A 24,660-nucleotide genomic window follows, 5' to 3' on the forward strand; every position below is an offset into this window, starting at 1 on the left:
AGAGCTATTAGACACCTCATTATTCAATATCTGTTACGGTGCATGCTATAATTAGAATATTTTTACCGGTTTACCCTGCAGACAGACAGCCAAAGTCAACGCTAGGGAAACTGAAGCCGTTCTAGGCTCTCATCAAAGCCACCAGACTCCATTGACAAAAACTGTGATTTTAACTCACAGAACGCAGTAGTTGCTGGTCTACTGCTGGTCTACTGTTCTAATGGGTGAGTAACTTATAAAACTACAACAAAAAAATCTAACCGAACAGAGCCTGCAACTCCTATGTTCTATGAGGTAAAATCACTGCTTTTTTCAATAGAGTTTGTAATTTAACAAACTAACTGTATACAATGCAGTCAATGCTAAAGTTAAATGTTAAAGCAGCCTATTTAACAAAAACCTTACCGGCTGAGAGATGGTAATTAGATAACAACATAATTTGGTGATTGGAAGCAGAAGAGACATCTAGGAAGTTAGGCTAAACTAGGACATGTTTGTGTGTAAATAAGTGTATAAGTATTTTAAACGTGTATCGGGTTGGTATAATTCCTAAACATGCAATAATGTATAAAGGATAACTTGCAGTTTTACGGGGAGATAGGCCTACATGCTGTCACTATTTCTTCACTGGCAGAAGTCTTTAACTGTTGTGAGGTTGCCAGGCAACCAGTAGAGCCTGGGACAATTGAATCCTGTTCTTCATGAAGAAATAGTTATACTATGTAACTCACTCATGTAAAACCACACATTGTTGTTTTTACATTTTTTTTTTGTGTACAGATGACACCTTACATGTTAAGACGTACTGTATGTGAGCTCCAGAGGTTCTGAGACAGAGCCAGGTTAGCTGTGTCCCCTGTTGTAGTCCTCATGCTAAGCCTCTTACAGTCTAAAACTAGGTTAATTAGCTGCAGAATGTAGCTTTTTATTCATGCTTAGCATACAGAAACCAGAGTGGTATTAATCTTCTGATCCAACTCTCTATAAGAATGTGAATTCTTGTAGATTAGGATGGCACCAAGATCTTGGTTGCAGCTGTTGCCATGGTCCTGTTGCAGTACACCCTGCTACGTTCTGCGGTGCCCTGCTGTGCCCTGCTGTGCCCTGCTGTGCCCTGCTGGGTCCTGCTGCAGCCTGCTGCGTCCAGCTATGCCCTGCTGTGCCACACTACATACCATAACGCCCTGCAGTGCCCTGCTATAACATGGACTACTACTACTACAATTTTTTTGTCACTCTTCCATTATCTTTATTGTGACTGTAATTACCACTGTTCATCACATCACACATGATACTATAAATAAATTTAATTGAATTTAATGAACATAGTTCGCAAAATGCTGGACTTTTTGGAAAATATTTAGGACAGCTGTTTAATTTAACATGAAGTTAATACAAAGTCAATCACAGGCGAGTTAGGGTCATCTTTCATGTGGCCTCAAGTATCTTGTCCTGAAGTCACACTAAAAGTAAACTTCCATAATGTTTGTTGGACTCAATCAAATGCCCCCATCACTGCTGGGTAAGCGTTATTGGCAAAGCAAGGTTGTGCATACAGTTGCTACCCCTTTGCTCTTACCCAGTAAACATTATGCACCTGGGCAAATAAATGCTCAATGTGTCTCTGGGTTGATGTCCAAGTTACCTGCCACATTTAAAAGTAATACATAACATTATATAGATAAATAAAATTAGTTCATATAATATATTTAATGTAAAGTTAAGAGTGTGTTCAATCTCTATATTAAATATGTATTGCACTGCTGCAATGTTGTGTACTGTGATTTTTGGATTTTTAATTTAAGCACACATTTTGAACATATATCAATAGTTTTTGTTTTGCAACCTTCCGCGAGTTAGTCAATGTGTCAATGTTCCTGTCAATATGCTTTGGCAACACTCCCACATTGAGGGAAGTGGCTAAACATGATGTCATGACCCAACTTTGACTATATCAGTACTGTTCAGGGACAGCCTGTCAGACAAACACAGGCACTGTTGTCTTGTTGTGTATTTTTCTTTTAGCAGAAACCATTCTCATCAAATCTCCTTTAACTGACAAGTTAATATCAAGATGGGGAACATGCAATGCCCTCCTGAGGACGCAGCCCACCTGGCCTCTATTGCTCAAGACATCTGCCCTTTCCCAAACTACAACCCCAATCCTCTTTACCACAACATTCTGTCCATCAACTCTTCACTTCACCTGAGGAACCACTATATTGCAGTGCAGTCCTCCCTGACCCCCAAGCAGCTGGAGGACTTCACCCAGGGCCTGAGGACCACTTTTGGCAGGGACGGCAATGTCACTCTTGGCGGGGTTGGGGTAGTGGCCCTGTCCCTGGCTGTGCTGTTTGACACTCTAGCCAGACAGGTCAGGGGAGAGTGGGTGTCAGATTCCGGTCCTATTCCAGGCTTATTTGTCAAAAACCTGAGAGGGTACTACCCAGCGCATGTCTACACAGCCAGTGAGTACCTGAGGCTGGTACCCCACATTGCAAACAACCCTACCAGGATGATAGAGGAGTCAGAGAGGTAGGTCCTGTAATGTGTATTACATGTGCCCTATTGAATGTGTGTGCTATATGTCAGCTAGTTTGATTTTATTGTCTATTTGTCTCACCAAGGTACCAGAAGCAGTTAGTAATCGACCACCAATCCTGGGACAAATTGGTAGAAAACCACACAATGGCGATGAAAGACGACACCACAGCAGTCAATGTGTTTATGGGACAATATATTGCAGTCAGTATATCCCTTCACCTCAGCCGCATAACACATTTTACAGGTAATCTGTTGGACATCAACGCCAATGCGTCCCCTACAGGTGGCAATATCTGGAATCTCAACTGTGACCCGAAGGCTGCTGACAAAGAATTTTTGGCTAAAGTAAAAAATTCGGACAAACGTACCCAAGAAGCTTTTGAAAGCTGCTCGCCAAAGAGTGGACATGTACCACAGACATGGCTGCAGCATATTGCCAAGCTAGTTTTTGCAGATGTCATGTTCCTCCCCGCCCAGAGTGGATATGCAAATCCTGATTCAGTAATTGCTCACAGAGAACATTTTGATCTGAAGGCCGATGCACTCAAAAAATGGGTAGAGTAAGAGTAGTTCACTGGCCAATATTACATAAAATAATTCCACATTAGCCCTATAGCTGGGGAATTTACAGCTAGAAGGAAAATTACTTAAAGTTTATGTTCAAAAGAAAACATGAGAGAAAGTGACCAAAATCAAGAGAAGATATGTGAAGTGGAACATGAAACTAGCGGAACACATACAGTATAGCTAGATTAGCCATTGATAAAATGTGCATAGTCATAATGAAGGGATAAACAGGCAACATATAGACCAAAGGGGTCATAATGTGATCAGTCATATAGTCTTAATGTTATTTGATGTAGTGCTTTTATTTCTTACCTGTTAACCTGCTTGCTTGTTAGTTGAAACTGTAAAGATTGTTGTGATTAAACCTCCCCCCCTTTGTCCAATTTCAAAATTCTATGTTCTGTATGCCAGCACTATTTTAAATGTGTCGAGATATTGACATGTGAAGTTGTGCCCCTCTATCCTCTGTTGATAATATATAAAAAATGAGACATGTCAGGAGAAATAAATAATGGAAATCTATACTTTGGTTCAAGTTTTTCTTTAGTTTGAAACAGTTTAAACTTCCATAGTCTTGCTTTGCCAGACTCTCCTCCACAGTGCTGCGGTGGAGGTGTCTGGCTAGTCCACACAACATTCCAGGATGGGAGAAAACCGTGCTCTGGTTTATTGGCATTTCTTTAAACATGTCGCAATCTTCATAAATAGTTCCATGTGCTGGACACAGCCACGGTGCTGCTACAAAATAGCTTCTGGAAGGAACTTGATTTGATGGAACGTGTACGTTCAAAAGTTGTTTTAGTCGTAAAACAGGAAACTCAGATTGGACAGATAGTCTAGTTAGCTGTCTGATTTTCCCTGCAGAGATCTGAGGAGCAATAACCATAGTCCTCATTTATTGACCGAATTTTTTAAATACAACACAAAGAAAGTGGAAGGTAACACATCTTGCCAAAAGAGTGAAACCCATAATGCACATGCAATAATGTATAAAGGATAACTTGTAGTTTTACAGAGAGATAGGCCTACATGCTGTGAACATTTCTTCACTGGCAGAGGTAAGTCTAACAGTTCAGAGGTTGCTTGTGTTATGGATAGCTTACGGATAGACACAGACTCAATGGTTTAGTTGCAAGCAATTTAATTAGGCTCCTGTTCTGTAAGACTGAGAGTGAAAAAAAAGGCGACGAGGTGACAGTCCTGATGTGCACAGATAGTTTCATGTGGTGTGGGATTTGTGGCAGGTAACGGCAGTCGATCAGCTTGCAGGCAAGCTTTGACAGGTGCTGCAGTTGAGAGACACACAAGTGAAGTTAGATTCAGCGGAGTACAAGAAAGATCCAAAGTAAAGTTCTTCACTAGAGAATTAGACAGTGGCGCATGAGGCATGAGGCATGAGGCGTGAGGCGTGAGGCGTGAGGCGTGAGGCGTTCCTACATGATGAGTAGAAACAATCTGGCGATGAGCGAGAAAAGAGCCGGGTTTCTTGTGCTTGATTGTGAATGGGTTTTAGGTGTGTCTGGTTGACCCTGTAGAGACATGCTTCCACTGAAGAGTACACACACACCACACCACACATACAGGGGAGAAGACACAGGAAAAACACAGACAGTAAAATCCAACGTTCTGTTGAACAAGAAAATCTAGAGGTCACAGACCAGGCCGTGACAGCCAGGCAACCAGTGTTCCTGCTGGTGCACAGATATGCTTGGGGGGGAGGAAATAGTAACACTATCTAACTGTGTAGTATAACTATGTAGTTAGAGTTTTGCACATGTCGCTTCAGTTGTGACCGGTGTCACTGAGTAATCAAACAACAATTGTAATACAAACTCAGCAACAGGTGAGTTAGGGGAACCCTTCAATTACCACCCAGTAATTTGTCCTGAAGTCACACTACAAGTGAACGGTCATTATGTTTTTTGGGCTCGAGCTCACGCCCATCACTGTTAGCATTTTTGATAGCACCACATTTTTCCATACAGTTGCTACACCTTTGCTCTTTTCCTGCAAACATTATGCACCTAGCCAAATTGCTGCATAATGTGTCTTTGGGCACATGTCTAAATTACTTGCCACATTTATAAGCAATACATAACATAAAATAAAGAAACACATGTTGTCACATGTCATATAAATTAAGGAGTTCTTCTGTTTTTAGTTTAAGCACACATTTTGTTTTTGTTGCAACTTTCAGCTAATTAGTTAATATGTCAATGTTTATGTCAATTAGATTTGGCAAGATAAGGAACATATCAAACATGAATGCAAGAGCATGTACAGTTCTTGTTTACATTGTGCAAATTTGACTCACCATTAAGAACCTGAATATTTTTCCCACCTCTGGATCCCAACTACTGTGCATGCAGTTTTAATGGATTAAATGCATTCTTGGATACAAAATGTGTAAATGAATAAATTTAACTGCTTTTGTAAAATGTTAAGTGTTAAGCAATTGCCGCTGCTGTAGTTGCTGATTGTGTTACCTCTGGTAACACAATCAGCACCTTAGCACCTTAGTACCTTATCAGCACATTAGTACCTCTGGGCACTAATGCACACACACACGCACACACACACACACACACACACACACACAGTCGTGTCTGCCTATCTTTGTGGGGACCAGTCATTGACATAATGCATTCCCTAGCTCCTTACCCTAACCTTAACCATCAAACCTAAATGCCTAACCTTAACCCTCACCCTAACCCTAACCATAACCTAACTCTAACCCTAGTCCTAAAACCAAGTCTTAGTCCTCAAAAAGCCCTTTAACAGTATGGGGACCATCATTTTGGTCCCCACAAAGCAGTCAGGTCCCTATAAGTATACTGTTTTCACAGTTTTTGGTCCCCACAAATGTAGCTATACCTAGACCACACACACACACACACGCACACACACACCCACACACACACACACACACACTGAGGCAGTTGTCAGTTGCCTCGGCCCAGTTTAAACGGGTGAAGCTTTGTCAATGACCGTATCTCTTCTGAGAGGATTAATGCAGCCTGAAGGTGGAGTAAAAATTGTGAAGGTTTGTGGCGGACGGCAGAGTAATCCTTTGAGCTCTCGGGGAGACAGACAGACAGAGCTGGATGGGGATGTCGAACTCCTTGCTCTCGGATTTGGCTCATTTTTTGAGAAACTGATGGGCTGAAGGACATTTTCCCCAATAAAGGGACGTTTGGTGAAGACTATTTAATGGCAATACTTGAGACGGAGCTACTCATCCTCAGGGAACAGAAATGGTGCACAAACTTCTGCTGCCCCTCGGTAAGTTTACTGCTGGGAACGTGTTTTATAACCTGTTTGGAGACGCATCACATTTTGTGCACTGAATAAAAAACATAAGTAGCCCTTTGTAGTTGTTCCTTTTCTTAGAAATAATAATAATAATAATAATAATAATAATAATAATAATAATAATAATAATAACATTTAATTTCTTGTCTTCTCTTCTCTCAGCTTTAGCAGCAAGCCTCATCTCACCTGATCGGTCAGGTGCCACAGCGACCAAAACAAAAGCTCAAGGTAGCATTTCACATCTTGAGTCACAGTTCATTTTTCCCTGTTTACCTTTTGAAGATTTGGGTTATTTTCTGTTATAGTTTATCTGTATCAAGTCATGCTCAAAAGTAATATGTAGTTCAAAATATATAATTTAGATTTTGTGGGGGAGGGGGGCAAACAGTGTGTTGCAGTGCTTACTTTGAAAACCAAGATCCGAGAATAACTGTATTGTGGTTCAGATTAGCACTAAAACAGTTGTAATTGATGGATTCCTCTGACAAACAGAAATGAATCAGCATCGATTTTATCAATGGATTACGTTTTTTAGTCATTTGCTTCTCAAATGTAAGGATTTGCGTGTTTGTTGTTCCTTTTCTTGTAAATCGCAGTTAAATTGACAAAACTAAACATTTAATTAGCTGACTTCACCTACAATCCGGGAAATTGTGATTGCATTTTTCATATTTTCTGTAATTCTATAGACTAAACAAGTGACTGATTATTTGGGGGTGGGTGGCGGAGAGGATAAATTAATCAAATATATAAAATAATCAATGTGAGTAATTATTGTCTCACGCAAAGTGATGTTATTCAGTAACACATCCAGTCAAATCTGATCAAACCCTAACCGCCAGCGGAGAGTGTTTATTGGACACATCCAGGGAATAACATTCCCATAATAAAAACCGGAGAATACCAGTTCATTGTGCCTATTTCAACCTGGAAGGACATTTGTAAATGTCAAATAATACATAATGGCTAGGTTTCAAATCCTAAATGTGTCAAACCTGCGGATTACTAGACTGTATGTGGTGTGCGTAGTGTCCCACAATTTAAAATAGGAAGCTAACTTAGCTTTGCTATGCTAACAAGTACTGAAGCTTGACTAAACCTGTGCACAGTACAAACTATAATCCAAACTACAACAACCAATCTGCACTTTCAATTGCAGTTTTTAAAATGAAGAAATTATGAATACAAACAGCTGTCCAACTAGTGGTGTGCTGAACATTTTCATCTCCCTGTCCATCTGTCTGTACACTGTCATCCTGTGTTTCCAGTGAAGAACAATTCAGGTGTGACACCAGCAGGGCAGTGTGGGACGTGGGTGAAAGAGTCTGAGGGAGGGTATTTCACCTCGCCCAACTACCCTGAGAAATACCCGCCCGAGAGGGAATGTGTCTACATCATAGAAGGTGAGACCTTCAGCCTTTTCCTTTTATCCTGCTCCTCCTGCTGTTATCTTACCTGTTCTCAAACCATAGGCGGGATTTAAAAGCTGGACGGGGGAGGGGGTCACAACCCCCCAATAATCAAAACTGCACTGTGCAACAAATCCCATAAACCTATCATAATTCACATTTGCGCCAAACATTGATGCCAAATACACCAGAATGAAGGAAATTAAGTGTTTTGAATGCTCAAAATTTCAATTTTGCTTAAAAAAGGAGATCTCAACCTCCCCCCACACCAACGTTGAACCCAAATTAAAGTCCTTGTCTCAACCTCTCGTCCTGCTCCAGCCTCTCCCCGACAGTGCATCGACTTGTTCTTCGATGACAAGTATTCCATCGAGCCGTCCTGGGAGTGTAAGTTCGACCACATCGAGGTCCGCGATGGGCCCTTTGTTTTCTCTCCCATCATTGGCCGCTTCTGTGGGCAGGAAAGCCCAGCATATGTCCGCTCTAGTGGGAGGTACCTGTACATCAAGTTTGTGGCTGATGGAGAACTGGAGGCCATCGGTTTCTCTGCCCGGTATAACTTTACACAAGGTGAGTGATGGGAACTGTGAACATTGACACATTGACTCATCGTACAGCTCGACCTCCTCTCTATGTAAACTGTGTCGCTCTACAACAACATAAACATGTCCTCATGGGGAACTACTTCAAAAGACTTTTCTTTAGATGACAGTTTCCTAAGTCAGTGGAAAATGTATTTTATTGCTGCAATTTTGCATTTCTGCTGTATTGTTGGTCTTGTCATACCAGCTGGCTGGCGGGGTGGATGTTTAGAGTATTACTATGGCTCTAAGCCTTCAACTTCTTTCTTTGGCACTCTCTCCCAATCCACAACCCTTCTGTGAGTTTGACTTTGTTGGCTGCAACATTCCAAAACTGGCTACCTCTTTTGCAAAGTTTCTCCCTTTCTGTCTTTGCCTCATTTGGCTGATCATATAGTCCAATTAAAACACACATTAATATACATTTGCATGAACACTAGACCCTTACGTACTTATGTTCTTACCAGTGCAACAATGTGATACACATTTGAATAACCCAGTAATCCTTTAATTCCATCAAAGGATATGGAGTAGTGTACGATATATAAATATTTTTTTAAATTACGTGTGTATGTGATGTCAAAAATTTACCAAGTGCAAATTTAAAAGTGGTCTGGTGGCATGCTGCTGGGAATGTACTATCATTTCCATTTGCAGTGCAGGCACACCAGCTGCAGCTGATGAAGAAAGAGGAGGGGAGCCTTTATTCAAATACACACACACACACACACACACACACACACAAGTTAATGAAAGCTTGTCTTCAGGGGAATACAGCTTGTCAGCGCTGAGCTGCAGCAGCAGCTTAAGGGAGTCCAAGGCAGAGGCTTCATTAACAGCAGATTTTATAGGCCACCTACACTGAAGGGGGGCAAAGATTATTCTGCATATCTCTGTCCACCCAGCCTTCCCACTATGTTTATTTCTTTCCTTCTGTCTTTCTTTAATTTGTTATTTTTATGGGATGCTCCAGTTTTAGAATGCAGCCCTGTGTCTTCATCCCACGCACTCTGATCGTACCCACAACATCAGGGAGCTGATGTTGTTAGCATGTCAGGGCTTAGTGTTATTTTTCTGCAAAGATCTGACTAACTTAACGTACTAAGCATAATCAAGCATTTATATTTTCAGAAACTGAAACGCTCAAGCAAGAACTTTTCCCTTAAAAAAACAGGCTTCTAAAACATGGACTTTAGTCAGATACTTTTCATGATTGGCAGATCAGAAGAAGCTGTTTTCCGTGTGTTTAAATGAAATGTAATGAGTCTCCTATGCCAAATTCTAATCTCCTGTCTAATTCCACTCATCACTGGTGGCAGCAGGAGAGAACTTGTTCACGCGCATGCATGCATGCTTACACACATTTTTTTTAAATTGCAGTGTTTTTAAAGGGACAATGCACGCTACTGTGACCAAGACTTGAAGTTTAAGGCTGTTCCTAAACAAGCATACAATAACCATATAAGGTGGTACGGTTTTATGCAGTGGTGAAACAGCATGAGCACACTCAGGTTCCATACTCCAGAAAAATAACTAGATGACATTAACTTCTCGTGTTAACAATGGATCACATAACTACTTGAATGTGTATGTATGTGTTGCATGTGAAAGAGTTTGTTTGTAGTGATGAACTCACAGAAAACAATCACCTGGATACAGTTCCCATCAGCTTTCTTTCAGCTCATTTTTTTGGTGTTGGGCTCACATCTCCATTGAGCTACATTTTTATCCACAGTAGGCAGCTGTTTTCAGTGACTAATTGACTAACATTCATCAGATGGACACAAACATCACAACAAATGAACCCTCATTTTGCTCGTGTCTGCTGAGAAATTAGCTATATAAATTATTATGTAATATGTTTTGTTTGCAGCTTGTTTCTGCTGCCTGTCGTAGCCCCAGACGTATTACCGGTTTAAATATATTGTCATACCAAAATTCAAGACAAGTTTGCTCCTGGTTGTTCACCTGCTACATATGTTTATTCACCTGTTATTAATGTTATCTCCCCATTGCACTGGTATCATCTGTGGTTATTAGCCTCATTTATTTATACGGGTTCGAAGGGCCCTTAGGCCTCATCATCTATTTACATGGTAACACTGTTAGCTTGGTCAAGACCCCTTGGAGACACTTTTTAATGCTCTAAAGTCGTTACTTTGGTTAGAACTAGGGACTTAATGTTTACCAGTGTAATGGCAAACCACAACAAAAATGTTGACGATTACAATTACGTTTTTATTCGAAGTATAATTATTATCAAGGTAGATTACCATGGTGTGGAAACCATGTGTTTAGTCCTTCCCAGCTTTATCCGGGTCTCCTGAAGTTACCGCGCTGGCGCACTGCATAGCCTACAACGTATGTTACTTGAAGTTGGAATCATGGCGGAAGGACATTTATTAACCCTCTAAGAGGACTCATTCTGAAGCAAGGGCATATTTTGGTTATTATAAGAATGCCGACAGTTGATTGAAGATAGTTTTCCTGTCTGCAGAACTTGCAGGGAAAAAGATGCTGCTAAATGCATTGAACACACTTTTAAAATTACCACAATAATACCCAAAACTGTGGTAATTTTGTTCACTATAACCGTGAGGTGACACTTTCATACCGTTACATCCCTAGTTAGGACCACCCCAAACTTACTCCTCATGCAGACTTTCACTACTGGTGACCACTGTCTCTCTTCATACTGTGCCATTTACAGCCTAGTCATAGATGATAACGGTCCACTGAGCCAACTAGTAAGTAAGCAAGTAAGTAAAGTAGCTTCACAGGCCAAATAAATAATTACATTCAAACGAATCTATAGTCAACAAAAATCACAATAAATCACAGTAAGTCACAGTAAATCCCGATAAATCTCAATGACATGCGTAGCAATTCAGTCAACGATGTTGCTGAACTAACGTCTGACTAAAAAGATTATCTGGAAATGCATTGTTGCAACGCAACATACACACACACACACCCACACCCGCACACAAACCCACACCCACACACACACACACACACACACACACACATACACCCACACACACACAAAAACACACATGCACAGGAATGAATGTGAATAACATGGACCAGGCTGAAACAGAGGCAGGGTTAAGAAACACTGGAGGATTAATGAGAGTCCTTGTTGATTTACGCCTCAGTGGAGTACATCACCTGCTCTTCTTACATCATAGCTACTGACCAGTGTGTTGGATTACAAATGATAAAATTATTTAAAGATGTGGGAAAGTAGGTTTTCTTTAATAAACATACTCTCCATCTCAAGCTTTGTCCTTTAAAACACACTTTTCCTGTACTTGACTTGGTGCCAATAGCTAAGTATTTTACGGTATTGTTTGACATTTTATTGAGTTCCCTCACACAATATCAAACTGGGTACTTCCAGGAGAATTTAGAAAACAAAAAAGGACTTTTTTATCACCAGGTTGAATCTGCTGGTGGGGCCTAATCTATCCTGAACTAAGCCAGTATATCAGGATTTATAATCCACCTAGCAAGTATTCATCAGCACAAAGGTTTAGAAAACAATTTCTCCTCCCTGTCTGATGCTAAGTGTGGGTTTTTCTTTTTTTCACCAACAGCATCAGGATTTCAGGGGAGTTTAAATGAGGGCAGAGGGAATGTGCTGGTACAAAGATTATGTAAGCTTTGGCCAGCTGTGTTTTGTTGACGTTGAGCAATATCCTTCCATATTACGTTTCAGGGCGATGTGATTGAGTCTGTACTTAATACAAATACCTAGGATTCTTAATTAAGGATTCTCTCATTTTTAAGCCTCACATTCAGCAAGAGTAAAGTTTGAAACTGTTTCATTGTGGGATCCACACTTAAAAAAAAAAAAAAAGTTAAAAAAAAATGTAGCTCCTAATTGGGGCTTGAGTAATTGTTCCATTGTTGTATTTTTTTCTCACAATGTTTTGTTGTGTTGTGCTTTTAGATCCAGAGTTCAAAGGGGTTGGGGAACTGCCAGCTCTGCCATGTGAGTATTTCACTTGTACTGTATGTTGATAAGGTAACATCGTGGCCCAATGGTTAGCAATGTGGTCTCACGGCAAGAAGGTTCTGGATGTGAATCCAGGTCATTTCGGGTCTTTTTGGGTGGAGTTTGTATGTTCTCCCCCTGTTTGCATGAGGTTTCCTCTGGGTGCTCCATTTTCTTCACACCATCAAAAAACTGGCTCAGATCTGGAGTTGGTCAAGGCGCTGTAAATGGCTGCCCACTGCTCCCTTGAGGGATGGGTTAAACGCAGAGAATGAATTTTGCTACATGTATGTGTATGTGACAATAAAGTACCTCCACCTTTATATGCTGCATCAGCAGCTTTGATTACATGTAGATACTGCTAACTATGATTACCAGACAGTATGACTTCATACAAATGATTACCTAAATTCATTTAATGTGTTTGAGTCCTCATTTTTGCTGAAGTGAAAATATTCCCCAGACTCTTTCAAAAATTTCAGTAAAATTGAAATATTGCTATCCACAGTTTGTGAATTTGAGCTGAACGGACCGGAAGGCTTTGTGGAGTCCGCCCAGATATCCGCAGAGAGCCGAGCGCTGCAGACTGAGGCAGTAGACTGCAGGTGGCACATCAAGGCGCCACCAAGATCTAGGGTCTGTATACGTCAGACTGTTGTTGCTCTTGTTCTGTGGTAGAGGTGTTTTAGCTGTTTGTCTGTTAGTTGTGGTTTACCTTTATTTCTGTTTAAAAGTTGACTTACAGTTAGTTGGTTTACTTTAGACCAAAACCTGTATCCAAGGACTTCAAACACATTTTCAAAGAACACATACAACACTCTAATGGATAGTTTGGATTTTGTGGGATTGTATGAGGTCTACTGAATTACCTACAGTCAGCACATACTCAACAAATCAGTAATTTTACCTCGATCGGTTAGCTATTTTGTGTAATTGTGTGACTTTGGTGTTTTGAAGGTTAAGTTCAGATTCACCAAAGTCACACAATAAAGCGACTCCGGTGTTCTGCAAGGTAAAATTACAGTTTTTGTCAATGGAGTCTGTTGGCTTTGACAAGAGAATAGACAATAGCTTCAGTTCCACATCAAAAAGGGCTGTCTGACGGCAAGGTAAAGCTGTAAAAATATATTTATTTTCAATTCTATTCTAACTATAGCGTACACTTAAACCAACATTGATCATTTTAGGTAGGACTTTCTTTAGGTGGCTAAAATATGATTTGCTGCTGTCTCTGTCCACAGCAGGACATAGCTAGGGTGTTAGCATAAACCATGATGCTAATGATTACAAGGGATAATTTGGGCACAAAAAAAGCGTTTAAAGAAAAATGTCCTATTATCTCTTTTACCCACAGATCTACATGCGTTTCCTGGAGTATGAGATGCACAACTCGAATGAGTGCAAGCGTAATTTTGTTGCCATCTATGACGGCAGCAGTTCAGTTGAACATCTGAAGAATAAGTTCTGCTCCACAGTGGCCAATGATGTGATGCTGGTGTCCTCTGTGGGCGTGGTGAGAATGTGGGCAGATGAGGGAAGCAGGAAAAGCAAATTCAGGATCCTCTTTACAACTTTCCATGAGCGTAAGTGAATCTCCAGTTATCTGCAAGCTGTCTGTTACAGGTGTGCCCATGTAAGAATAGAAGTCCCATGTTCTACCGTCTCGGTAGAACATGCAGGAGGCAGGACTTATGACACCGTGTCATGGAGACGTTCGTGATTTGGTCATATGACTGCTGAATGAATTTCTTTAAAAATTTCAGTGCAATCCTTCAATGACAAACGTTTACAAATCTCGTCTCTCAGTGGAACCCTTGCAAAATAGATAAATGAGATAGCGGGAGGGGAAACCCACAATACATACCGAGCATATATACCCTACACTAACAGCTACATGACTCTTTTTGTTTTTCAGCTCCGTGTGATAGTGGAACTTTCTTTTGCCATAGCAACATGTGCATCAACCAAACCCTGGTTTGCAATGGTATCCAAAACTGTGTTTTTCCATGGGATGAGAATCACTGCAAAGGTACCGTGACACAAAGACTAGAAACCATATGTTGGCTGTGGTTGAACATGAAGTCATTCTTCTCAATGTTATCTCCCTAACTAGAGAAGAGGAAAGCCAGCATCTTGGACACGCTGGATAACACTAACCTCGCCATCATTGGAGTAACCTGTGGCCTGGTTGTCATCCTGCTCATCATCTCTGTCATCATCCAGGTCAAACAGCCTCGCAAGAAATATATCATCCGCAGGTGAAATGTCATTCTTACAGCATATTGTAGGGGGAATATGTCTATCATAAAGCTATAAGGCCTGTCAAATCTGATTGCAAATAGATTAATTCCCGCACCTTCTTACATCGGACTTAAGTTTACCAGAACACAAGGATCAGTCTGAGACAAAGAGTTCAGTTAAGTAACATTTACTGAGTCCATCATAAACGTTACAACACAATTGTGGATTCACAAACAAAGTCTAAGTTTCCCCACCAACAGTAAGAGCCCGGTCCACCAAGTTGGGGGTGTGTGTCTGTCATCTGTTATCTTACACACACAAACCAAGGTTGGGGCCTCAGTGTGGTGCCACTTCTTCTTCCGTTCTCGCAACCTTCATACAATGCACCTCTAGCCTAAACTATTTTAATGACTTAAGCTTAACTTTCCGTGCATCAGAGGTCACCCGGAGTACTTTTAACCACACAGAGTACTTCTTCAGTGACACAGCACATACACATTTATTTAATAAAATATTTCTACAACATCTCATTGCTAAATTATATATTTTTTTTAAGGTTCTCATGACGATGCAGGGAATTGCATGCTTCACTAATCCATATTTGTAATGAAACAATGGCTCATAAACTATGCTCTCATCAACCTCTTTATCAAGAGCAGGCAGATGTTTTCAGCAAACAAGGCTCTGCTAAACCCGCTGTACACTACCTGACTGCAGACACTGACTAGCTGGTAAACCCTGTTGGACGTTTTGCAGCTCAGTTGTTAGATGTGTTCCCTCAGGAGTTGGTAGAGGCCAAACCACCAGTAGAAAAATAGTGAATATTGGCCTAAAGCATGACTCCAAATTAAATCTAATGTTGCTTTCTAGAGTGCATTTGCTATTTACACTTGCGTCGGGATTTGCGCCACAATGCACCGGATGCAAGATAGGGCCTTTTGTCTCCAAGAGTGTTCTCTGTGTTAAAGCGTGTGGTTTGCAGTTGTCAGCGGCCCGCTTCTGTGATTGTCTCCAGCCTGAAACGATCTCCTGAAACTACGCATCTCCACGCTGAATCTGTTTAACTAACACATCCCTTCATGTCACGTTTTAGCACTCGCCCTATCAGCTATCTTCTTGAAATACCTCTCGTAATGCTTACCCAATTAAGAATATGTATCAGTGTCACATCTTTACACCTACGATTAAAGTTGGTTGGGTTTGAGTTCAGTTTTTGAAATACTTTTAACTTTACTAAACATTTCATGTACCACATTGGTGTTTGTGTGTCTTCTTTCCAATATATCCACAGAGATGACTTTGACCCTGCCCTCCTCCACCCTGGTTTTGAGCCTCCTCACTATGAGCTTTGCACTCTGCGCCGCACCCCATCCTGCGAACTCACTGATGCCGACCTGGCTGAGGACTTTGAGAAGTTCCACAAGCTCCACCGCTCCTCCTCTAAATGCATCCGCGACCACCATTGTGGGTCTTTTCATGGGAGCATGCATGGAAGTGTTCACGGTAGCCGCAGTAATCTGAGCATGAGGGACGCCACCATCTCGGCCGATGGGGGGGCTCTTGTGCCGCCGCCGATGTCGTCGCCCATGATGGGCCTGCAGTCATCGCGCCTCTCCCACCACACCACACCAGCAGGTCGAAGGAGCATGATGGTGATGAAGCATAGCTATTCTCAGGACGGGGCGGAGGGGTACGGGGCGGAGGAGGATGAGGAGGATGATTTGATGATGGACGATGGTCCCACCACTAGCCAGCACCACATGCACCACCATCAAATCCACCATGGCACATCGGGGCTGGACCACACTGTCCACCGTACACTTTCTAATGATTTCTAATGTGAGGGGACATGGAAGAAAGAGAATGGTCAAAAAAGATCAAGAACTGAATTCTTTTAATGATGTGTTTAATTTATTGGAATTAATGGTGATGTTTACAGATCTTTTTAGTGTTTTTTTGTCCCACCCTACAAATTACATGGAAATTTTACATTATATATATATATATATATATATATATATACAACATAAATTGAGTGGATTAGAACTGATGAAACATACACTAGTAATTATAACAATAAATATCCCTCTGCCAACGAGTTTAGGAGCAACTGTTGTAGGTTACATCTTGAATAATACATTGCTGTCAGGATTTGACCAAGATCATCACATCCACACTCATTCATATGCATCACATTTACTTTTTTTCCCTTTTTTGTTCCTTGTTAAAACTCTGGGGTACAACATATTTATGACTGCATTATATTTGAGATTATTTTACAGATAATTGATGAGTCATCATGTTTCCCATATGTTTGGACATTATTGCACCACCAAAGCAAACGTTTCACAAATCTTAGATTATTCTTTTTCCTCCAACCAAGATGTTTTTTTTTGTGTTGAGCACAGGTCCAGAATCAAAAAGGAAAAGACAGATATTTCATGCAAAACACTTTTTTGCAGATACCCAGTGGGCTGAAAATTTATGAAATTTCTGATTTCTTGAAATTCCTGTTGCTGTGTCAATATAAGATATATAAGATATATTATTTAATCATTTGTTTCTTTGGGAGTATTTATTATTGATTATGTGTTGTCTAATGTGGTATGGCCCTGGGGTGTTTATCTGGGTGATTTATTTCTGTAGATTTTATGACTGTATCTGTTTATTTATTTCATTAAACATTGTTTTCCTTTACTTTACATGGCATCAAGGGATTGTCATGTAATGTGTGCGTGTGTGTATTTATTTAAGCACATCAGCAACAACAACTGTTTATGCATTTACGGCACTGACCCTATACCACATCCATGCACACTGACAAACCGAAACTGAACCAAACCCTAACTCTGACTATGGAGGGGGTGCTGCGCATTTTAAGGCTGAATCCCATTTTTTCATCTTACCCCTACCACTCACCCCTTGGCCCTTGAAACAAAGGGGTGAGGGCTAGGGGTGAAAACATCCACCTATGAAATAGACCACTTGGTTACATCACCATACAGTATTGATCACAAACTTCTCTGTCTGTCATATGCGTGGGTTTTGACAACAGTGTCATATGCATTTATATATTCATATATTTTTTGTTCACTTTGGTGGTATATGGATGTATTACCATTTTAACAGGAGATAAAGGTGGAACCATAGACCGTTAATATAAACGGTCTATGGGGGGAACAGACTTCCACACATCACCGGAACGAAGGTATACTGGAACCTTTGTTCGCTCATGTTTGTTATCCTCTCGGGCTTGTAACAGCGCTGCACAGGTCATATTTTGGCTTCTTTAACTCTGGTTGAAGAGATTCTATTTAACTGGCTATGGAACTAAAGAACCACTACTTTTCAGAAGCTAGTTCTTTGGTTTATGAATTTATTTAGCATTATGCGAATGTGCGGCGCCATTTGATTGTATTTATTTACCTTGTGGGGTAGCTAGCTAGCTTGGTCAGCTAGAGCAGAGTCACAGCTGTCATTCATGCAGTTCAATTACAGCTAAAGTCATCTAATGCTAGGTGTTTTTAACGCGTTTTTTTAAGCTAGTAACATGTCACGAGAGGGAATGCTTCTGGACTCAGCGCCGGCAGACCAGTTACAGAGCTACGGCAAGGAGAAAAAGAGCAGAAGTCGTCTCGGTGTCATCGTCACGGGGGTGCTGGGAGGGTCGCTGGTCGCCCTGTATGCAGTAGCTGCCCCGTTCGTCGCTCCTGCCCTGAGAAAGGTCTGTCTCCCGTTTGTCCCAGCCACCACAGCTCAGGTGGAGAATGTCCTCGGGGTGCTGCGAGCCAGATCAGGGACACTCGTCGACATTGGGAGTGGAGATGGAAGGATAGTAAGTGTTGTGTTGTCTTTCGTTGTGGGAATAGGATCATACATAGGGCTGGGCGATATGGAGAAAATAAAATATCACGATATTTTTGATCAAATACCTCGATATCGATACCGTAATGATATTGTAGTGTTGACTGTTGAGTGCTTTTACAAAATATTTACACAATGCGATTTTTGATAAATAATCATCAGTAATGTGGAAATAATGATTAAGTGGGTAAAGGCAAATAATAGAACAGTTACAACAGTCTGGTAGGTTCAGAAAATTAACGCTACATCACTTTACTGTAATGCAGTATTTAAAACCAGGAAAAGACAACACTTATGCCATATATATATATTACGATATTCAAAATTTAAGACGATATCTAGTCTCATATTACGATATCAATATAATATTGATATATTGCAGCGGGGCGGCTCGGTTGAACTTAGACATAGTCATACAGCATTTTCAAATCTCCAGTTAGCTTTTAGCACTGACCTAAAGTAGGACCCTATGTGTCTTATAGCTTTTCTAAATTCTCAATTTTGATGAATGATTCTGTTATAACAGGTTCTACATTAATGCTGCAATCAGTCTGGGACCGGGCCCCAGCTGGGCCCTAGTAAATAAAAAACATGAACCTCACCACTGGGCTAAACAACTTTCCATGGGAAAACCCTAAGAAACATTTATTTATAATGACAAAACTTCAGATCATTTTCAATTTATTTGAACCTTGAACACATGAACTTGTCTTTGAAATGTCTCTACATCTTCTTCGTATGTGTAAAAAAAAAAAAAGCACCACTTGCATTAATTTAAACTTCAGCAATGGAAAACCCAAGGGGTCGGGGAACATCTAGCACTGGCCAGTCTAATTTACATTTTATCTGTGATGTGCTGCACAAACACCACTGAATAAAAACTCAAAAGAACTACCAGGCTTACTTTACATCCAAATGCTACTACAGTTGCTGTACATTGTTTATACGTTGTTGCTGATATATTGAACTTGCTTTCATTCTCCTTCCTCTCACAGGTGATAGCAGCAGCCAAGCATGGGTTTCAAGCCTCTGGCTTTGAGTTGAACCCTTGGCTGGTGTGGTATTCTCGCTACAAGGCCTTGAGAGAGGGAGTCCACCGCTCCACCTCCTTCTACATCTCTGACTTGTGGAAGGTCAGTGATTCCTGATTACTAGTATAGTAAAGTATGCAATGACCAAATGTTGGGGGTAGGCATCTATTTTACTATAGCATTTAATGTCTTCTTGTTACATACCTCAAGTGTCACTTCATGTAAGAACATGAAACAATCAACATATTTTCATTTTGTCTTTTCTGATTCTTTTGCAAGGTCAGTTTTGCTCAGTACTCCAATGTTGTCATATTTGGAGTCCCTCAAATGGTGAGTTTTTCTGTTTGTCCTACAGAATTTCTTTTTATCAACATTGTTATTATTGTATGTTTTTTTGTTTATCCTTAAGGCTCCATATTTGAACATATTTCCCCCAATAAGTTTTCAGAATCCCAAAGTATAACACTTGATTTACTGGTTGTTGCTGTCTGTATTTGCAGATGGACCAGCTGGAGCTGAAGCTGGCAAGCGAGTTGCCGTGTACAGCCAAGGTGGTGGCCTGTCGCTTTCCCTTCCCTACTTGGGTCCCTGAAAATACCGCGGGGGAGGGCATAGACACTGTGTGGGTGTACGATGCCAAGGCATTTAAATCACACCTGCAACATGACAGGGAAGACAAAACCAGAACATGAGAACATGAGAACACACCAGATTCTCACACATAAATGCCAATTCTGTGTTGCAACTCTGGGATGGTGTTATTTTTTCCCCATGCGGTGCTACTCTGAGATGGACCTAAAATTGCTTGGGTGTTGGGCTCTTTTTTTTTTTATGTGCTATGACGTGTTCAGATCAACGTTGCATTATATGTCATTTAGCTGACGCTATTTATCCAAAGCAACTTAGAATTGCTATGTATGTTAGAGGTTGCACAGCTCTGGAACAACTAGGGGTAACGTGTCTTTCTCATGGACACAATGGTTGGTATTGCAGTAGGAATCAAACTTAGGTCTCCCTCACGTAAGTGCCACTGCGCCATCACCACCCCCACAACATCAAAGATCTTTGATTAATTATCTTGAAACACTTGAACTGTGAAATGGAGCAAAGTTGGAAAAAACAACTAAGTGACACTGGCCTTGGGGAGTGGTTACACTCATGTTAAAACCAGACCAGGGATTAAAGAGAAAATAAATGGTTATGAATTGAGCAATCTCATTTTCTTATTGGAAGAAGTGGTACTGGCCATTCATGATTGCATAACTTGATTCTTTGTAAAACGTTCAATTGTATTTATCCCTTCCAGACAGACAGAGGTGCAAAGTGGGCCGTGGCTGGCAAGACAGAAGATTGTTCACTATAATATTTTGTATGGTACTATGTACAGAAAACTCCTGCACTGTGTTCTATTTTGAGGCTTGTGTATTTATAAATAAAATAAGCATTTAGTTGTCAAGGTGGCCAATGGCGCTCGTCTGCCATCTAGTGGTGAAATTACGTCACAATCACAAAAGTGGTTTATCTATGTGGTAGTATGTGAACATAACCCGACTGCTAGCTGATCTACAATGTAGTGAAAAGGCTTTATTTCATTTTCAAACCTATGGTCACGTCAAAGATAATCGGACCTTGTACTAAGTTGAGATGTTTACACGTAGACAGCTAGCCGTCATCGCTTTTATACTGCCTGACTAGCCTGACTATTGTGAAGCAGGGCCACTCAAGATGGACACCGCTGAGGAAGGTAGCTAGCTAACGTTAAAACTTGATTGCTTTTATTGTTGGCGTTAACTGTTAAAAGTGATACTAACGAAGTCTGTGTGACATTCTAAGTCTTTTTTTTCTGCTGCCAGCGGGTATGCCGCATTCACAAAGGTTCACCAGAATTCCAGAAACCGCTACCTATATACCTAATTATCATTAGTTAGCTAACTAGCTAGCTGGCATTCATTTACATTTGTTAGATATCAGTTGTAAGTAAAGTCAGCAACGATACGTTTCTGTTTGCTTTCATAAATACTAACGTTACATCTACCGCATGTGTGACGTAACGTGGGTGGTTAAATTAGCTAGCTAGAGGACGGCCGTATAATAGAGCAAATAACAGTAACAGCATATTGCCAGCTACAAGTGTATGCAAGCAGGTCAAGTACGCCAAGGGAGACACACAAACAATCATTTAAAAAAAAACTCAAGTTACGTAAAGCTTTTGAAAAGTACAAATTGTGTGTGTGTGTGTTCTATCAGCCCGCTTATTACTGCAACATGATATAGTAGAAATATAGTATCTGCTAACTAGCTAGTTTGGTAGCTAGCTTAGTTAACGTCACACGCTTAGCTACTTTTATGCTACCGTTATATTACGTACAGTATGATAAACTAGCGGACGTTACGTTGACACACCGGGCGGCCCAGCTAATTGACCAATCGACAAGTTTCATTCTACAATGTTACACTTACATACAAAATATGAAATACTTTCAACCTCTTTTAACATTGATGGTCATTTATTGAGTAATGCAGCAAACGCTGGATAACACATTTTCTCTGCGCGCTGTCCATGCTATGGGAACGACAATGGCCATTCGTTCACACTTTTGATATAAGTTACTTGTTCATATTTCAAATATAGCTAAATGTTTATATATCAAGACAGACAGTCAAAATGTTTTCTGGATAGCCTAACTGGTATTGTGCTCTTGCACTGGCCTAATTATAGTTATTTTAGTTTGGTATTCCAGTGACACAGGTAACGCAATGAAAACAGTGTGCCTTACTGTCAGTACATGCCCTGTCCTGTTCTAGTCACTAAGGACTTACTCATCCTACCCTAACGTTTTATATTCGGAAACTATCGACAGTGTTAAGTTCAGCAGAAAGCTGGCATGCATTTCTTCAGCATTTGGCATTCTATCAAGGGTGTTTAAAGAGTTTGGATCAACTAAAATTACTCATCTGTTGAATAAAATTAGATAGAAATGCAACATGCCTATTTAATAAAAAATAAATGTTTCTGAAGTAGGATGTCATGGTTGACCAAGTTATGTTATTGTGTGCCTCATGTACAGCGGACATCTGTCGGGTATGTCGGTCAGAAGGCAGCCAGGACAAGCCGCTCTACCATCCCTGTGTCTGCACTGGTAGCATCAAGTTCATCCATCAGGAATGGTACGTTTCATTATTCTCAGTTGCCTTTTCATTGTATCTTTAAGGTGGAGGTTGCTTGCTATCTGTCTACATTTTTATATCTGTTTTGCTTTCACATATGTTGAAGTGAATTCCATCCACAGGAAGTTAATAAATAACAGGGACTGTGTATTACAAACAGATGGCAGTACTAGAATGTAGTTTATGTAGTGATACAGTTTAAAAGTAAGAACCAGACACAAAAGGAAAAAAATATTTTTTTTCGAGCTAGGGAGCAATAATGTTTCAGCTATGAAGAATCTTGAAGAAAAAAAGTTTGTGTGACTTTACTGCAGGGCCATTAAGGAAGAATCTTGCACATATAGTTTCCATAGGATTAAAAGAGTAAACTCACAAGGTGTCCTTTTTTTTGACAGCTTACTGCAGTGGTTGAAACACAGCAGAAAAGAATACTGTGAATTATGCAAACACAGGTTTGCCTTTACACCAAGTAAGTTGTTTTTCATTCAATGAGATCAGTACACTAAATGCATCAATTATTCGTTAGCTCCTCTCTAAGTGCCTAACTATGACTCATTCTCTTTTCTCCAGTCTACTCTCCTGACATGCCATCTCGCTTGCCTGTCCAGGACATCTGTGCAGGGCTGGTCACCAGTATTGGAACAGCCATTAGATACTGGTTCCACTACACACTGGTGGCCTTTGCCTGGCTGGGCGTGGTGCCTCTCACAGCATGTAAGTCATACCATTCCATTGTAAAAACCAAAATGAAAGGAGATTTTATCAGCAGTTGTCAAAGTTTCAGCATATTGGATTCATCCTCTAATTTACAAAGACGGAAAAGGAAAAGTTGAATTAAAATAAACATTAAGCAGTATAAATTTTAGAACTAAAATCAGAATCAGCTTTATTGGCCAAGTTTGCGTAAACAAACAAGAAATTTGTCTGTGGCCAATTTTTGCTCTCAAAGTACAACACTCACTTAACATAAACCGAGGGGATAGTCAGAAACATAATAATAATAATAATTATAAAAAGGAAAAATACTGTTAGTAGGCTATACACTATGACAATACAATATAATTTAGAGAAATATATCAACTGGAGAGGGAAGGAATAGTGCAATATTAGTATAGTCTGAGATTTAAGATTTGAATATAAAAATAGTGCAAGGCATTTCAGTGCAATGATAGTATATTAATAACAATATTTAATTGTATGATTAAAATAAACATGAGGTAGATGAGCAGAACAATGTGGATTGACTTTGTTCAGTGTACAGTTATTACAGGGCTATTTCTGAGCGTTCAACAGAGTGACTGCTTGGTGAAAGAAGATGTCTTTGTGTCGGCTGGTTTTGGCAAAAAGTGCCCTGTATCGCCTACCAGAGGGAAGGAGGTTAGATAGTTTGTGACCAGGTCCTGCATGGAGGGAAGGTCTGCTCCAACAATCCTCTCTGCAGCCCTTGCTTGCCTTGTTGTTGTTGGGTGATGGAGGTGCAGATGACAGACTGAATGATGGCTGAGTAGAACGTGGTCAGCAGCTCTTTAGGCAGATTGAACTTCCTTAGATCTCTAAGTATGACCTGTTTTAGGTCCTGTGAAATGTTTGATCCCAGGAACCTAAAGGAATCCACAGTGGACACTGTGTCATTCTTGATGGGGCGGAACTTCTCCTAAAGTACACTGTAATTCCACAGTCTTCGTGGCGTTTAACTTGAAGTGGTTCTGACTGCACCATTTGACCAGCTGATCCACCTACTGGATGTAATCAGACTCATCACCATCCTGGATCAAACGCTGGTGTCATCTGCCAACTGTATTAGCTTTACAGACAGGTTCTTTGAGGTGCAGTCATTAGTGTAGAGCATGGGTCTTCAACAGGGGTTCCGCGAACCCTAGGGGGTCCGCGGAGGTACTGCATGGGGGTCGCGAAAGTTTTGGTTGATTAGACTTTTTTTTTAT

General features: G+C 40.6%; 4 protein-coding genes across 5 annotated transcripts in view; all 4 read left to right on the forward strand.

Annotated features, from left to right (window-relative positions):
- The first annotated feature begins 1,970 nt into the window (after positions 1 to 1,970).
- On the forward strand, positions 1,971 to 3,217 carry LOC117954326. Its single transcript, XM_034888036.1, has 2 exons — positions 1,971 to 2,535; positions 2,628 to 3,217. Exons 1-2 carry the CDS (start codon positions 2,075 to 2,077, stop codon positions 3,106 to 3,108), a joined length of 942 nt encoding a protein of 313 aa, XP_034743927.1. The 5' UTR covers positions 1,971 to 2,074; the 3' UTR covers positions 3,109 to 3,217.
- A 2,844-nt stretch (positions 3,218 to 6,061) lies between these two features.
- LOC117954322 (neuropilin and tolloid-like protein 1) lies at positions 6,062 to 16,558 on the forward strand. Its single transcript, XM_034888033.1, has 10 exons — positions 6,062 to 6,393; positions 6,586 to 6,651; positions 7,692 to 7,826; positions 8,154 to 8,402; positions 12,369 to 12,410; positions 12,922 to 13,049; positions 13,768 to 13,996; positions 14,329 to 14,442; positions 14,527 to 14,671; positions 15,946 to 16,558. Exons 1-10 carry the CDS (start codon positions 6,366 to 6,368, stop codon positions 16,490 to 16,492), a joined length of 1,683 nt encoding a protein of 560 aa, XP_034743924.1. The 5' UTR covers positions 6,062 to 6,365; the 3' UTR covers positions 16,493 to 16,558.
- A 1,482-nt stretch (positions 16,559 to 18,040) lies between these two features.
- LOC117954327 (ATP synthase subunit C lysine N-methyltransferase-like) lies at positions 18,041 to 21,005 on the forward strand. The gene is made up of 4 exons (XM_034888037.1): positions 18,041 to 18,489; positions 19,514 to 19,651; positions 19,829 to 19,879; positions 20,050 to 21,005. The coding sequence occupies exons 1-4, from the start codon at positions 18,205 to 18,207 to the stop codon at positions 20,239 to 20,241; spliced, it is 666 nt and encodes a 221-aa protein (XP_034743928.1). The 5' UTR covers positions 18,041 to 18,204; the 3' UTR covers positions 20,242 to 21,005.
- A 12-nt stretch (positions 21,006 to 21,017) lies between these two features.
- LOC117954320 (E3 ubiquitin-protein ligase MARCHF6-like) overlaps positions 21,018 to 24,660 on the forward strand; it is a 19,453-nt gene continuing 15,810 nt past the window's right edge. For both annotated transcript variants that reach the window (XM_034888030.1, XM_034888031.1), the window contains exons 1-4: positions 21,018 to 21,293; positions 22,618 to 22,717; positions 23,113 to 23,186; positions 23,288 to 23,431. In XM_034888030.1, the coding sequence (XP_034743921.1) occupies positions 21,275 to 21,293; positions 22,618 to 22,717; positions 23,113 to 23,186; positions 23,288 to 23,431 (337 nt within the window). In that variant the 5' untranslated portion in view covers positions 21,018 to 21,274. The remainder of the gene's footprint in view (positions 21,294 to 22,617; positions 22,718 to 23,112; positions 23,187 to 23,287; positions 23,432 to 24,660) is intronic.

Source organism: Etheostoma cragini, chromosome 12, assembly GCF_013103735.1.
Source record: "Etheostoma cragini isolate CJK2018 chromosome 12, CSU_Ecrag_1.0, whole genome shotgun sequence".
Taxonomy (NCBI): Eukaryota; Metazoa; Chordata; class Actinopteri; order Perciformes; family Percidae; genus Etheostoma; species Etheostoma cragini.